This window comes from Mytilus californianus, unplaced genomic scaffold, assembly GCF_021869535.1.
Source record: "Mytilus californianus isolate M0D057914Y unplaced genomic scaffold, xbMytCali1.0.p SCAF_21, whole genome shotgun sequence".
Lineage (NCBI taxonomy): Eukaryota > Metazoa > Mollusca > Bivalvia > Mytilida > Mytilidae > Mytilus > Mytilus californianus.
In genome coordinates, this window is record NW_026262670.1 from 5118842 (window position 1) to 5136594 (window position 17753).

General features: G+C 33.9%; 1 protein-coding gene across 2 annotated transcripts in view; it reads right to left on the bottom strand.

Moving 5' to 3' along the window:
* The window catches only part of LOC127731982 (uncharacterized), a 58941-nt gene extending 44964 nt beyond the window's left edge, over positions 1-13977 (bottom strand). For both annotated transcript variants that reach the window (XM_052240973.1, XM_052240972.1), the window contains exons 1-4: positions 13896-13977; positions 12504-12608; positions 9337-9408; positions 6218-6269 (exon numbers count right to left, since the gene is read on the bottom strand). In XM_052240973.1, coding sequence (XP_052096933.1) covers positions 6218-6269; positions 9337-9408; positions 12504-12608; positions 13896-13973 — 307 coding nt within the window. In that variant the 5' untranslated portion in view covers positions 13974-13977. The remainder of the gene's footprint in view (positions 1-6217; positions 6270-9336; positions 9409-12503; positions 12609-13895) is intronic.
* Positions 13978-17753: the final 3776 nt, after the last annotated feature.

Here is a 17753-nt window from a genome sequence, read left to right on the forward strand (position 1 = left end):
CTGGACCTTCCATTGCCTAAAGTAAATTTGAACCCCTGTAAAATCTTTAAAACACGGATATTATAAGTTGCCCGTCAGAGTCCTTGTTTATAATCACTCTGATATTTCCGTAAAGTTGTCAGGCGGTAAAAATCAAAACAATGAACGCGAATTTGGTGAATTTTTCGTTTTTTCGTGAGTATATTCTTCTTGAAATAGGGGCATTTTAACTTTACGTGGGAACCTAGAGTTCAACGACTACACATACAAGGCTTGGACTTGCTTATTCTTTGGACATTCAAGTTTCAAGTTTCATCCCCGCAACCTGTTTTTGTAATGACCTTGTTAGCCAATTTTCAACACGAAGTTTGCAAATTTGACGTTTTCAGCCATTTTAGCCTGTATTTTATACTGCAATGTTAAAAGCCTCTCGCTTCGATTTTTAAAATAGCTCAGGAACCTTGATTTTTGCAACGACAGTCATCTATGTTTCGTTTAAATGGTGTATATTGTTGTGTATATTTATTTTCTGTCCCCACAACCTGTCTATCACTTAAATCAAAGTTAAAACAGACATTTTTTTTCAAAATTCCCTATCATTTCAATATAATTTCTGTGACCCGTATCCGATTTCTTTAGTATAATATTCAAATAAGCAAAGTGGCGTTGATTTCTGGATATGCTGAAAAAAACTGTTAATAGAAAAGATCTTTATAGTACATATAGATCCTGGCATATATGTGTCTGACAATTTATATAAAACTCTATAATAGTCTTTCATTTTAAAAGTTGTTTACAAGGTAAAATAATTTTTTCCCCTATTTTTCTCTAAAAGTATATATATAAAAAAAAGAATTTCCCTACAAACCTACCCACACCTGAGACTGGTGGGCAGGGTTTGGGCAAACAGAAATATTTTTAAGTCTGGCCTCACATACTAAAAGAAAGAAACCCAAAGGGTCCAAATGTTCTTGGACATACTAATAACTCAATCTGTACAAGGAATGAACCCAAATATCTGAACAATAGTAAGATAACAGGAATTTTACTATTAGAAAACCTTAAGGATGTTCTCTACTCTGTTTCAAAATAACAAGCTTTTTAAAAGACTATTATAAATTGATAGTATATAAATAAAGGAACTGTAAAAGCAGAAAAAAATGTAGGGTCCGTGTGCTTGTTTTAGAGATATAAGCCATTGAAAATTTGGCGGGAAATAATTCTCTCTAGACTTTTCTTACATTTAACATTGGCACCCGTTTTCTTTCAAAAATTATGAAAAAATAACAAGGATTTTATAGGATTTTCAAATATGGCTTTTTAAACTATTAGTAATAAAATTATAAAAAGAAAAGTAGGGGTTAGGGGGGAAATTTTTTTAATGACACTACATGGATAAAACCAGAGGATTCCGAATATCTGGCAAAAATTAAAAACAAGAGGAGCGAACATCCTTAACTGATATATTGGTTATTTTAGTCAGACCTTTAAATTTTGTTACTGACCAAACCGATAAAAGTAAAATTTTCAAGATACAACTGATTATCAATTATCATTGACTTACAATAAGTGGTACACCTAATCACAAACTTTTAAACATTTTACGTAGGCATGATAGACCATGACAAATAAACTCTGTGGAAATTTGATGTGACAATGCTCAAACAACTGCATACAAAGTATTGCTGACTTTCCTTTCGTTATTCCTCTGAAATTGACATAATCACAAACTTTAACAAATAGTTGGCACCAACAACACCAGGCCCAATTCTCACCTCCTTGACTTTGTCAAGGCGAGACAAAAGGTAAGAGTGTACACACTGAAATGTCTCACCTGCTTTATCGACCATTGATTTTATGTTGATAGTCCTAAATACAAAGCTTTACTACAAGTATCACATAAACTTAAGACGATCCAAGCAAATGAGGTCATGGTCAGAAAAACCATGCCAGACAGACATGAACACCTTAAACCAACCTATGCATTAAACATGTTAAATATAGTTGACATATTGCTTATAGTATCTAAGAAACAAACTTAACCATGAAATTCCAACATTGACCAATGAACCATGAAAATGAGGTCAAGGTCAGATCGTACCTGCTGGACAGACATTTACACCTTATAATCATTCCATACACTAAATATATTTGACTTATTGCTTATAGTTTAAGAAAAACAGACCAAAACATAAATATTTAACACTGAGCAATGAACCTTGAAAATGAGGTCAAGGTCAAATAAAACCTACCAGACTGACAGACTGACTGTACATTGTAAAATATTTCCATACACCAAATATAGTTGACCTATCGCTTATAGTATTAGAAAAACAGACATTTGCACCTGTCAGGAATCTGAAGTTCAGTAGTTGTCGTTTGTTGATGTGGTTCATAAATAAAGGCAACAGTAGTATACCGCTATTCGAAATTCATAAATCGATTGAGAAAAAAACAAATCCGGGTTACAAACTAAAACTGAGGGAAACACATCAAATATAAGAGGAGAACAACGACACAACCGAAACACAACACTAAAATGCAACACACACAGAAACGAACTATAATATAACAATGGCCATTTTCCTGACTTGGTACAGGACATTTTAAGAAAAAATGGTGGGTTGAACCTGGTTTTGTGGCTAGCCAAACCTCCCGCTTTTATGGCAATGTTAAATATAACATTAAAATTCGTAAGGGTTCCGCTGAACCCAGTGTCTCGCCTACTTTTGCTGTTAATCGCAGGCTCAACAAAAATGAGGAAAAAAATTAATAAAAATATTCCTCTCTATACTATCTTTTGATTGTAAGTAGCTTCTGTCCATCCAAGTTTGGTAAAAATCCAGGATAGTTTATGAATCTAATAAATGTTTTAAAAACTTAAACTGCAGACTGTATGTAATGTTAACTGGAAGAAAACCTAAGTCCATTTATAAGTAAAATACTGAAAAAATGGAACAAAATTTTAACAAAATTTCCTTCTAGATACTTGCTTTTAATCATAAACAAGCTTCTGTCCAAGTTTGGTACAAATCTAAGATATTTTAAGAAAGCTGTTAAAATTTTAAAAACTTTAACCACAGAGTGAATGTAATGTTAACTGGCAGAAAAACTAAGTCCATTTATAAGAAAAATACTAAAAAATGATTTATTTTTTTTACAAAATTTACTTCTGGATACTATCTTATGATCATAAACAAGCTTCTTTCCAAGTTTGGTACAAATCCAGGATAGTTTAAGAAAGTTATTAAAATTTCAAAAACTTTAACCACAGAGTGAATGTAATGTTTCCTGGCAGAAAAACTAAGTCCATTTATAAGTAAAATACGGAAAAAATGGATTTTTTTTTTTACAAAATTTACTTTGGGATATTATCTTATGAACATAAACAAGCTTCTGTCCAAGTTTGGTAGAAATTCAGGATAGTTTAAGAAAGTTATTAAAATTTCAAAAACTTTAACCACAGAGTGAATATTTGTGGACACCGCCGCCAATGACGACAACGGAATGTAGGATCGCTATGTCTCGCTTTTTCGACAAAAGTCGAAGGCTCGACAAAAATGACAAGATTACATGACAGGACTACAATACAAATTAAAGAACCTTAGTGAGCGCGCTCACATACCCCACGTCCCCACATTGTCACTGGAGAAATAAAATAACTGCAAGAAAAAAAAATTGAATCGTAATTTCCTGTCGATATGCACATCTACATAGTATGTCCTTATTATCTACAAAGTTTCATGAAATTCTGTTGTGTGGTTTCAGAGGAGTTGCTATGACAAACTGTTGCAGAGGTATATTGAAGCAAATAAGTTCAAAGGGGCGTAACTCCTAGAAAAAAAATTGAATCATAATTTCCTGTCGATATGCACATCTACCTAGTATGTCCTTATTATCTACAAAGTTTCATGAAATTTTGTTGTGTGGTTTCAGAGGAGTTGAGATGACAAACTATTGCAGGAGTACATTAAAGTAAATAAGTTCAAAGGGGCGTAACTCCTAGAAAAAAAATTGAATCGTAATTTCCTGTCGATATGCACAACTACATAGTATGTCCTTATTATCTAAAAAGGTTTCGTGAAATTCTGTTGTGTGGTTTGAGAGGAGTTGCGATGACAAAAGGTTGCAGTAGTATATTGGGCAAATAAGTTCAAAGGGGCGTAACTCCTAGAAAAAAAGTTGAATCGTAATTTCCTGTCTATATGCACAACTACATAGTATGTCCTTATTATCTAAAAAGGTTTCGTGAAATTCTGTTGTGTGGTTTGAGAGGAGTTGCGATGACAAGAAACAGGACTGACGGACAGACGGACGGACGGGTCAAAAACATTATACCCTCTGCAACTCGTTGCGTGGGGTATAATAAAAGGGAGAACATACAGGACAGAGACACACACAAATAATAGCTATCAAAAGGTAAAAGGCTTATAATTTAATACGCCAGACGCGCCTTTCGTCTACATAAGACCCATCAGTGACGCTCAAATCAAAAAATTTTGAAAGCCAAAACAAGTACAAAGTTGAAGGGCATTGAGGACCAAAAGTTCCAAAAAGTTGTGCCAAATACGGCTAAGGTTATATGCCTGGGATAAGACAATCGTTAGTATTTAGAATAATTCATACTTTTGCAAACAGTAAATTTATAAAAATGACTATATAATAGATATACATGTTAACACCGAAGTGGTGACTAACTTGTAATACAAACGAATACGTAAAACAACCTAAATCAACACATAAAAAAGGCACACCCGAACAACGTATTATATGTTAGCCGAAAAGATCGGCTAATATTGATATAACATGTATTCATAAGTGTTGCTCGTTTTTTATATAGATTAGACCGTTGGTTTTCCTGTTTGAATGGTTTTACACTAGTCATTTTTGGGGTCCTTTATAGCTTGTTGTTCAGTGTGAGCCAAGGCTCTGTGTTGAAGACCGTACTTTGACCTATAATGGTTTACTTTTATAAATTTTGACTTGGATGGAGAGTTGTCTCATTGGCACTCATACCACATCTTCTTATATCTATTGACCAAGAAAACTTAACCTTGTCCACTGATCCATGAAATGAGGTCGAGGTCAGATGAAAACTGCCTAATAGGCACACGGACCTTGCAAGGTAAGCACATACTAGATATAGCTATCCTATTACTCATAATAAGAGAGAAATTAACATTACAAACAAGAATGTGTCCATAGTACACTGATGCCCCACTCATACTATCATTTTCTATGTTCAGTGGACCGTGAAATTAGGGTCAAAACTCTAATTTGGCATTAACATTAAAAAGATCATCATCTCATAGGGAACATGTGTACTGTGTTTCAAGTTGATTGGATTTCAACATCATCCAAAACTACCTTGACCAAAAACTTTAACCTGAAGCAGGACGAACGGACAGAAGGACGAACAGAAGCACAGACCGAAAAACACAATGCCCCTAAGCGGGGCATAAAAATCTTTTTTTTCAAGAAGTCACTGAACTATGAAAATGAGGTCAAGGACAATGGACATATGACAGATGGAAATTTCATAACATAAGGCATCTATATATACAGAGTATGAAGATCCAGGTCTTCCACCATCTCAAATATAAAGCTTTTAAGTAGTTAGTTAATGCTGCCGCCAAGGTCAACGCTGGATCACTATCCCTGATGTCGAGCTTTCTGCGACAGAAGTCACAGGCTCGACAAAAATAAGATGAAGATCATATGAAAACTACCAGACAGACATGTTCACATTACAATCATTCTATAAATCAAATATAGTTGACCTACTGTTTAAAGTATCTAAGATACTGACTTCACAACGAAAACTCTACCTTGATTACTGATCCATGACATGATTGGATTGAAATCCCTATGTCATGCATTCTATGACTTTAGTCGCAGGTGGTTTCTAACAGCTATTACGTCAGCGTGTCATCTATACAATGGTTAGCTTTTTCTTGGGGAAATAATTCTAGCAAAGTTGAATATTGCTTGCAATTGCAGAGTGCAGAAGACCATATAGTTGATGGTACTTGCTAAGTCTTGTATTTCATATATTAAAAAGCTGTTAACACTATAGCTCCCTAGTTTGTTATTATCTATTATGGTGATTAATCTCATCAATACATTGCAGTTAATTGCATGAAACGTACAGAAAACATGTTGTTAGTCTGCAATTCCTAGAGTGGAGGTATAACATATTATGTATTAAAACTAATGAAATAAAGTTATAGAAAATTACCTTCTATCCCTTGTCCAGCAGTCACACCTGAAGATTTCTCTGACATGACAGTCTAAAAAATAAGGAATATGCACTGTAAATTGATCATTTTGGCTTGACCAAGTTTTATAGTTTAAAAGATAAAAAGCAGAAATAAATACAAAACATGAGGATCAATGGAACTTGTATCGCTCACCTTGACATTTTTGTGTACACTAAATTGGATTGATTACGTAATTCAATGATTGATTGATTGTTGGTGTTTAACACTACTATACTTTATCATGTTTATTGTGGCAATCAATTTTCATTGTTTGAGGGAGCCTGAGTGCCTTGAGAGAACCATGACATTTGGCAGGTCAATCAAGATTGGATTCAAACACACCTCACATGCTCAGTTGGAGGGAGCCTGAGTGCCTTGAGAGAACAATGACATTTGGCAGGTCAATCAAGATTGGAGTCAAACACACCTCACAAGCTCACTGTTGGAGGGAGCCTGAGTGCCTTGAGAGAACCATGACATTTGGCAGGTCAATCAAGATTGGAGTCGAACACACCTCACATGCTCACTGTTGGAGGGAGCCTGAGTGCCTTGAGAGAACCATGACATTCGGCAGGTCAATCAAGATTGGAGTCAAACACACCTCACATGCTCAGTTGAAGGGCGCCTGAGTGCCTTGAGAGAACCATGACATTTGGCAGGTCAATCAAGATTGGAGTCAAACACACCTCACAAGCTCACTGTTGGAGGGAGACTGAGTGCCTTGAGAGAACCATGACATTCGGCAGGTCAATCAAGATTGGAGTCAAACACACCTCACATGCTCACTGTTGGATGCAATGCAACAAGATTATTTGGTGAAATTGAAGGTAGGTAGATCTTGACAATCAGAGCATTTTTTCTCCTTACAGATTTTTTTCGCTTTATTTGGGGTTTCAAGATATAAGACAATCAATGCATTTAACCCTTATGTTCTATTTTGAGCTACGGCAGCCATGTTTTGTCTTTTTAAGGCTATCTATAACTCCTTAAGAGGTCATCCAGTTGTTTAGGTTGTAGTGGCAGTTTTATAGACCTTGCATTTCTGATTATTTTTCCTGTTTACAGTTTATACTTCTCTATAATAGTTTTCAAGGTAATGGGCAAAGGCATCAAAATTAATAAGAAAAATATCATTCAAGGACAAGGTCAATAATTTCTATGGTCCATTGTTTTATGTCATATTGACATTTGGTAGATCATGTATTGTTGATCCCTTTTGTGATAAACAATCCTTACCTATCTCATATAGTTTTTGAGATAAGAGACAAAAAAATGAAAACAAGCATTTTGAGAGTATTGCATGGCAATACACAGTCCCCTACTGGTTAAAAAATCATTGTACTGGAACAAAATGCTAACTTTATCTATAACTTGTCATGTTGTAAAATATCAAATCAATATCTTCAAGCATGACAGAATAAAATGCTTCGCTGAGCACAGCCTGATACGACCGCAGAGGTTGAACCCTGAACAGTTGGGGCAAATTTGGACACAATATTCAAGCTTGATACTGTCTGAATTTGGATTGTGATCAAATTTTTGACATAATATAGGTTTCTGACACAAAATAAATGTGGTCAAAGATCTTATAAATCAATTGCGCAATAATGTGCAATTGAAGATTTCTTCTTGAAACTTTTCAAAAATTTGAAATTTTAAAAATTTTGAAAAAAAAATATGAATCCCTTAAAAAAATTCTCCCCCTCCCCCAACTTTTTGAAAGCCCCCTTGGAGCAATAACCCTAAAACTCAATCCCAGCCTTTCCTTTGTAGTATGGAACCTTGCAGTACAATTTCAGAGAGATCCATACACTTACACACAAGTTATTGTCTGGAAACTAGAAAAATGCTTGTTTTTGGCCCTTTTTTGGCCCCTAATTCATACAGGTTTGGGGCAATTAACCCCAAACTCAATCCCAGCCTTCCCTTTGTAATATGGAACCTTGTGGTACAATGTCAGAGAGATCCATACACTTACACACAAGTTATTGTCTGGAAACTAGAAAAATGCTTGTTTTTGGCCCCTTTTTGGCCCTTAATTCCTAAACTGTTGGCACCATAACCCCTAAAATGTATCCCAACCTTCTACTTGTGGTATTAAACATTGTGGTACAATTTCAGAGCAATCGAAATACTTATACACAAGTTATCCTGAAACTAGAAAAATGCTTGTTTTGGGCCCCTTTTTGGGCCCCTAATTCCTAAACAGTTGGGACCATCATCCCCAAAATCAATCCCTACCTTCCTTTTGTGGTATTGAACCTTCTTAAAAAATTTCATAGAGATCCGTTCACTTAAACTAAAGTTATTGTCCGGAAACCAATGTATCTTCGGACAACGACGCCGACGACATCATACCATTATACGGTCCCAAAAAGTTTTTTTGCGGTCATATAAAAAAGTGTGGAAACTTATTATTTGCGTGAATTTTTTTTAAGTTCAAGGACCATAACTCTGCACAAAATTATCACACCAGAACAAAATTCCGACTTGATCTTTAACTTGTCATGGTAAAACAATATATCCAATATCAAATCAATATCTTCAAGCATAATAAAAAAAAAGTCCAAGGACCAAAAAAAAGTAGGGCAAAGTTTAATGTAGGCCAAGCTAAAAATACAATACAGTTATCTCCATTGTTATGCATTCTATACAAAATTAACAAAGCATTCAAATATCAACATACTGTCAGTGTAAACATTTTACAAATAGAATTTCAAAAAACTTGCTCTCGTCTTGGTCACTCTTGAATGAAATAGAATACATCTGCTAACTTTGGTGATTATTTAAAAAATCACATAACAATAAATTCCTCAATTGAAAAATGAAAATGACGGCTAAGCTTAGTTAAAGGCCGGTAAAGTGTGGAATTTAGCGCCTCAAATATATGATGTTGTCCAATAAAAAACTTGATAATAGATAAATTTCATTAGACTTTTAAATTGTTTGTTCAAGACTTAAAGAATGTGTAACTGTTTAAAGATTTCTCTCCTGAAGTATCTTGGTTTTGCAGCATATGATTTTTTAGTTTTATATTTCTTTATATTTTGTAACTTCTTTTCTACTTGAAGCATGTGTAATTCAACACTATATGTACCTGTAAGTATTCCATCACTTCTTTATACTGTCCTCTCTTCCGTTCTGCTGCTAGATCGTAAGGAGTCTTACCCTGAAATACAGACAAATCTTTATATTGCTTTCATCTCAAAGAAGACTTTTATCACACATATCTTACAATTAGTACTAGTAGCAGCTGAGTGGTGTTTTATTTTATTTTTATAGATGCTAACCATATTATTTTCGTTCATTAAATATAACTGATGAGACAACATTCAGATTATTTTTCACAATTGTTTGAAGCCTTTAAAAGGGTTTTTTACTTTTCTTTATAAAGCATATGAATAAAAGTTCCATCTGTCATCAATTGATCTTTGTAGTTTTCTTTGCAGTTTAAAGATTGGTAAATGCATCCTTATGTCTACATAAGGGGTGTGGGACTTTGGGGGGTCTTCATTTTCAACTATCTTTTCTACTTTTTTAGACACATTATTGACAGTCCTTTATATTTCAACACCCAAAAATTATTCTCTATTCTTTATATTTTTGCACCCAATTCTTTTCTATTCATTAATTTTTCTCCCGTTTCTCTCCATTTTCAATGTTTTTTTCTTCCATTCATGATTTTCTAATCTGCATATCCCATCCACACCCTCTTATATCTGTATACCCCCTCTACACCCTTATATCTGTATACCCAATCCTAAGCCTCCTATATCTGTATACCCAATCCTAAGCCTCCTATATCTGTTAACCCCATCCACACCCTCCTATATGTGTTTACTTCATCCACACCCTCGTATATCTGTATACCCCATCCAAACCCTCCTATATCTGTATACACCATCCACCTTCCTATATCTGTATACCCAATCCACACCCTTCTATATGTGATTACCCATCAACACCCTCCTATATCTGTATATCCCATCCACACTTTCCTATGTCTGTAAACTCCATCCACATCCTCCTATATCTGTAAACCCCATCCACATCCTCCTATATCTGTATACCCCATTCACACCTTCCTATATCTTTATACCCCATCCACATTTTCCTATATCTGTATACACCATTCACACCCTCCTATATCTGTATACCCCATTCACACCCTCCTATATATGTATACCCAATCCACACCCTCCTATATCTGTATACACCATTCACACCCTCCTATATCTGTATATCCCATACACACCCTCCTATATCTGTATACCCCATCCTGAGCCTTCTATATCTGTATACCCTATCCACACCCTCCTATATTTGTATACCCTATCCTGACCCTCCTATATCTGTATACACCAATCACATCCTCCAATATCTGTATACCCCATCCAAACCCTCCTTTATCTGTATACCCTATCCTGACCCTCCTATATCTGTATACACCAATCACATCCTCCAATATCTGTATACCCCATCCACACCCTCCTATATCTGTATACCCCATTTACACACTCCTATATCTGTATACACCATTCACATACAAGCCCCTCCAGACCGTTCTTTATCTGTATACCCCATCAACATCCTCCTGTATCTGTATACACCATTCACACCCTCCTATACCTGTATATCCCATCCGAACCCTCCTTTATCTGTATACCCTATCCTGACCCTCCTATATCTGTATACACCAATCACATCCTCTAATATCTGTATACCCCATCCACACCCTCCTATATCTGTATACCCCATTTACACACTCCTATATCTGTATACCCAATCCACACCCTCATATATCTGTATACCCCATCCTGACCCTTCTATATCTGTATACCATACTGATCCTTCTATACTTGTATACACCATCCACATCCTCCTATATCTGTATACCCCATCCATATCCTCTTATATCTGTATACCCCATCCACACCCTCCTATATCTGTATACCCCATCTACACCCTCCTATATCTGTATACCCCCTCCACATCCTCTTATATCTGTATACCCCATCCTGACCCTTCTATATCTGTATACCCCATCCACACTCCTGTATCTGTATACACCAATCACATCCTCCAATATCTGTATACCCCCATCAACATCCTCCTGTATCTGTATACACCATTCACACCCTCCTATATCTGTATACACCATTCACACCCTCCTATACCTGTATACTCCATCCAAACCCTCCTTTATCTGTATACCCTATCCTGACCCTTCTATGTCTGTATACCCCATTCACACTCTCCTATATCTGAATACCCCATCACACTCCTGTATCTGTATACACCAATCACATCCTCCAATATCTGTATACCCCATCCACACCCTCCTATATCTGTATACCCCCTCCATATCCTCCTATATCTGTATACCCCATCCTGACCCTTCTATATCTGTATACCCCATCCACACTCCTGTATCTGTATACACCAATCACATCCTCCAATATCTGTATACCCCATCCACACCCTCCTACATCTGTATACCCCCATCTACACACTCCTATATCTGTATACCCCATCCACACCCTCTTATATCTGTATACCCCATCCTGACCCTTCTATATTTGTATACACCATCCACATCCTCCTATATCTGTATACCCCATCCACATCCTCTTATATCTGTTTTCCCCATCCACACCCTCCTTTATCTGTATACTCCATCCTGACCCTCCGATATCTGTATATCCCTTCCACATCCTCCGATATCTGTATACCCCATCTACACTCTCCTATATCTATGTACCCCATCCACACCCTCCTATATCTGTTTACCCCATCCACACCCTCCTATATCTGTATACCCCATCCACACCCTTATACCCCATCCACAACCTCCTATATCTGTATACCCCCTCTATACCCTCCTATATCTGTATACCCCATCCACATCCACTTATATATATATACTCCATACACATCCTCCAACATCTGTATACCCCCTCCTAACTCTCCTATATTTATGTACCCCATCCACACCCTCCTATATCCGTTTACCCCATCCACACCCTCCTACATCTGTATACCCCATCCACACCCTCCTATATCTGTATACCCCATCCACACCCTATTATATCTATATACCCCATCCACACCCTCCTATAAAACTTTTTTCATATTTTAAGTTCAATTCAAATGATCATATGACTTACACTATAGTCTTGAAAAAAACCATTTGACCAAACATACATCATTTTAGTGATTTATTACTTAATAGTTAAACACTGGGTATATACTATAAAATATTACCTTATGTGTTGTAACAAAGGGACTGGCACCTCCTTCTACCAGACATCTTGTGATCTGTAGATATCCCTCCTCAGCAGCCCAATGTAAAGCTGTGTATCCATGGATCTATAATATAACCAAATAACATGTAAATATTATGGACAATACTTTGGTATCAATATCAATAATATACAATATATCCTACAACTGACATTAAAACTGGTCTGATAAACTGGACAATGTTGTGTAATAAATATAAACAAAATATATATCACATGAATCAGTGGTCAAAACTGAATACAATGACCAGTCACACTTGTATTTATATTCTATATAAACAATAAATAAACATGTTTTGTTGTGAAATGTCAAAACTTCCATTAAACCTGATATCTTAAAAAAAAAATTTTTTTCAAGAAATGTGTAAAATAATTATATCAATGGATTCAGTAGAACAAAACAAGTAAAATGAGATCCCACTTTATATGATTCTTACAAATATTTGTTCATTAAACCTGTCTAATTAACAACAGGATTTAGTGTAGATTCAGTTGAATTATTCATTTTAATAAAATAATTTTTTTAAAGAAACATGAAAAGGAGTAATATTTTCTGATTCAGAACAATAATATGAGTAAAATGAGACCCCACTTGATATAATTATTACAAATATTTGTTCATTAAACCTGTCTAATTAACAACATGATTTTGTGTTGATTAATAGTAATGTGATCAGACTAAGTAGATAACATACTTCTGTGGTATCGATCTTACATCCTGTATCAATGAGAAGTCTACAGACCTCCAGGTGTCCTACCCTGACAGCCCACATTAATGCTGTCCGTCCACCAACCTGGAATAATACAACTGACATCAAAACTTGTCTGATAAACTGGACAATGTTGTGTAATAAATATAAACAAAATATATATCACATGAATCAGTGGTCAAAACTGAATAAAATGACCAGTCACACTTGTATTTATATTCTATATAAACAATAAATAAACATGTTTTGTTGTGAAATGTCAAAACTTCCATTAAACCTGATATCTTAAAAAAAAATTTTTTTTCAAGAAATGTGTAAAATAATTATATCAATGGATTCAGTAGAACAAAACAAGTAAAATGAGACCCCACTTTATATGATTCTTACACATATTTGTTCATTAAAACTGTCTAATTAACATCAGGATTTAGTGTAGATTCAGTATAATCATTCATTTTAATAAAATATTTTTTTTAAAGAAACATAAAAGGAGTAATATTTTCTGATTCAGAACAATAATATGAGTAAAATGAGACCCCACTTGATATAATTATTACAAATATTTGTTCATTAAACCTGTCTCATTAACAACATGATTTTGTGTTGATTAATAGTAATGTGATCAGACTAAGTAGATAACATACTTCTGTGGTGTCGATCTTACATCCTGTATCAATGAGAAGGCGACAGATCTCCAGGTGTCCTTCCCAGACAGCCAACATTAATGCTGTCTCTCCATCTCTCTGGAATAATACAACTGACATCAAAACTTGTCTGATAAACTGGACAATGTTGTGTAATAAATATAAACAAAATATATATCACATAAATCAGTGGTCAAAACTGAATAAAATGACCAGTCACACTTGTATTTATAGTGTACATAAACAACAATTAAACAACATGTTTTTTTTTGAGATGTCAAAACTTCCATCAGAACTGTCATGTTAAAAAAAATATTTTTTGAAGAAATGAAATAAAATATTTACATCAATGGATTCATTACAACTCTCTGAGTAAAATGACATCTCACTTTATATAATCCTAACAAGTATTTGTTGATATAATGATTAAATCTGTCTGATTAACATGATTCAGAATAATGATCAATTTTTTAAAAAGTAACTTTTTCAAATATGAAAAAAAATTGAATTTCCTGATTAAGTTTGAGGAGACGAGCAAAATGAGACCCCACTTTATATAATTCTTACAAATATTTGTTGTCCATTAAACCTGTGTAATTAACAACATAATTTTGTATAGATGAAGGAATGTGGTCAAAGTGAAGATTAACATACATATGTGATATTTGTTTTACAGCCGCTGTTAAACCTTGGTGTAAAAAATGTTCTTGTTAACATTCAAACTAAGAACTTTATCAACTATAATTCAAAACAAACAAAAATAATTATTTAAAAAAAATACCTTTATTCATTTTTTTCCTCACTAAAACTGTTTAATTAAAAACAGATTTTGATTTAATATCGAAATTCAGTATGACGATATAAATTTCAGTTTCCATACAGATATAGTATTATATTATGTTCTGAAGTAACTTGTAGTTATGTGTTTTATACTGCTTATGTACAATCTGTTATGTTTTGAAGTAACTTGTAGTTATGGGTTCTATATTGTTTATGTACAATTTGTTATGTTCTGAAGTAACTTGTAGTTGTGTGTTTTATACTGCTTATGTACAATCTGTTATGTTCTGAAGTAACTTGTAGTTGTGTGTTTTATACTGCTTATGTACAATCTGTTATGTTCTGAAGTAATTTGTAGTTGTGTGTTTTATACTGCTTATGTACAATCTGTTATGTTCTGAAGTAATTTGTAGTTGTGTGTTTCATACTGCTTATGTACAATCTGTTATGTTCTGAAGTAACTTGTAGTTGTGTGTTTTATACTGCTCATGTACAATCTGTTATGTTCTGAAGTAATTTGTAGTTGTGTGTTTTATACTGCTTATGTACAATCTGTTATGTTCTGAAGTAACTTGTAGTTGTGTGTTTTATACTGCTTATGTACAATCTGTTATGTTCTGAAGTAATTTGTAGTTGTGTGTTTTATACCACTTATGTAAAATCTGAAATGTTCTGAAGTAACTTGTAGTTGTGTGTTTTATACTACATGTACTTATGTACAATCTGTTATGTTCTTAATTTACTTGTAGTTATGTGTTTTATACTTCTTATGTATAATCTGTTATGTTCTGCAGTAACTCGTAGTTGTGTGTTTTATACTACATGTACTTATGTACAATCTGTTATGTTCTGAAGTAACTTGTAGTTATGTGTTTTATACTACATGTACTTATGTTCAATCTGTTATGTTCTGAAGTAACTTGTAGTTGTGTGTTTTATACTGTTTATGTACAATCTGTTATGTGCTGAAGTAACTTGTAGTTGTGTGTTTTATACTGCTTATGTACAATCTGTTATGTTCTAAAATAACTTGCAGTTGTGTGTTTTATACTGCTTATGTACAATCTGTTATGTTTTGAAATAACTTGTAGTTATGTGTTTTATACCGATTTAAGTACAATCTGTTATGTTCTGAAGTAACTTATAGTTGTGTGTTTTGTACTGCTTATGTACCAGCTGCTTTGTTCTAAAGTAACTTGTTTTTGTATGTTTTACACTGCTTTTAAACAATCTGTTATGTTCTGAAGTAACTTGTAGTTATGTCTTTTATGCTGCTTTAAGTACAATCTTTTATGTTCTTAAGTACCAGCAGCTGTGTGTTTTAGATGCTTATGTACACTCTGTTATGTTCTGAAGTAACTTGTAGTTGTGTGTTTTATACTGCTTATGTACAATCTGTTATGATCTGAAGTAACATGTAGTTGTGTGTTTTATACTGCTTATGTACAATCTTTTATGTTCAGAAGTAACTTGTAGTTGTGTGTTTTGTACTGCTTATGTACAATCTGTTATGTTCTGAAGTTACTTGTAGTTGTGTGTTTTATACTGCTAATGTACAATCTGTTATGTTTTGAAATAACTTGTAGTTATGTGTTTTATACCGATTTAAGTACAATCTGTTATGTTCTAAAATAACTTGCAGTTGTGTGTTTTATACTGCTGATGTACAATCTGTTATGTTTTGAAATAACTTGTAGTTATGTGTTTTATACCGATTTAAGTACACTCTGTTATGTTCTAAAGTAACTTGTTTTTGTATGTTTTACACTGCTTTTAAACAATCTGTTATGTTCTGAAGTAACTTGTAGTTATGTCTTTTATGCTGCTTTAAGTACAATCTTTTATGTTCTTAAGTACCAGCAGCTGTGTGTTTTAGATGCTTATGTACACTCTGTTATGTTCTGAAGTAACTTGTAGTTGTGTGTTTTATACTGCTTATGTACAATCTGTTATGTTCTGAAGTAACATGTAGTTGTGTGTTTTATACTGCTTATGTACAATCTTTTATGTTCAGAAGTAACTTGTAGTTGTGTGTTTTGTACTGCTTATGTACAATCTGTTATGTTCTGAAGTTACTTGTAGTTGTGTGCTTTATACTGCTAATGTACAATCTATTATGTTTTGAAATAACTTGTAGTTATGTGTTTTATACCGATTTAAGTACAATCTGTTATGTTCTAAAATAACTTGCAGTTGTGTGTTTTATACTGCTTATGTACAATCTGTTATGTTTTGAAATAACTTGTAGTTATGTGTTTTATACCGATTTAAGTACACTCTGTTATGTTCTAAAGTAACTTGTTTTTGTATGTTTTACACTGCTTTTAAACAATCTGTTATGTTCTGAAGTAACTTGTAGTTATGTCTTTTATGCTGCTTTAAGTACAATCTTTTATGTTCTTAAGTACCAGCAGCTGTGTGTTTTAGATGCTTATCTACAATCTGTTATGTGCTGAAGTAACTTGTAGTTGTGTGTTTTATACTGCTTATGTACAATCTATTATGTTCTGAAGTAACTTGTAGTTGTGTGTTTTATACTGCTTATGTACAATCTGTTATGTTCTGAAGTAACTTGTAGTTGTGTGTTTTTAACTACTTGTGTACAATCTGTTATGTTCTGAAGTAACTTGTAGTTGTGCGTTTTATACTGCTTATGTACAATCTGTTATGTTCTGAAGTAACTTGTAGATGTGTGTTTTTAACTACTTGTGTACAACCTGTTATGTTCTGAATTAACTTGTAGTTGTGCGTTTTATACTGCTTATGTACAATCTGTTATGTTCTGAAGTAACTTGTAGTTGTGTATTTTTAACTACTTGTGTACAATCTGTTATGTTCTGAAGTAACTTGTAGTTGTGCGTTTTATACTGCTTATGTACAATCTGTTATGTTCTGAAGTAACTTGTAGATGTGTGTTTTTAACTACTTGTGTACAATCTGTTATGTTCTGAAGTAACTTGTAGTTGTGCGTTTTATACTGCTTATGTACAATATGTTATGTTGTAAAGTAACTTGTAGATGTGTGTTTTTAACTACTTGTGTACAATCTGTTATGTTCTGAAGTAACTTGTAGTTCTG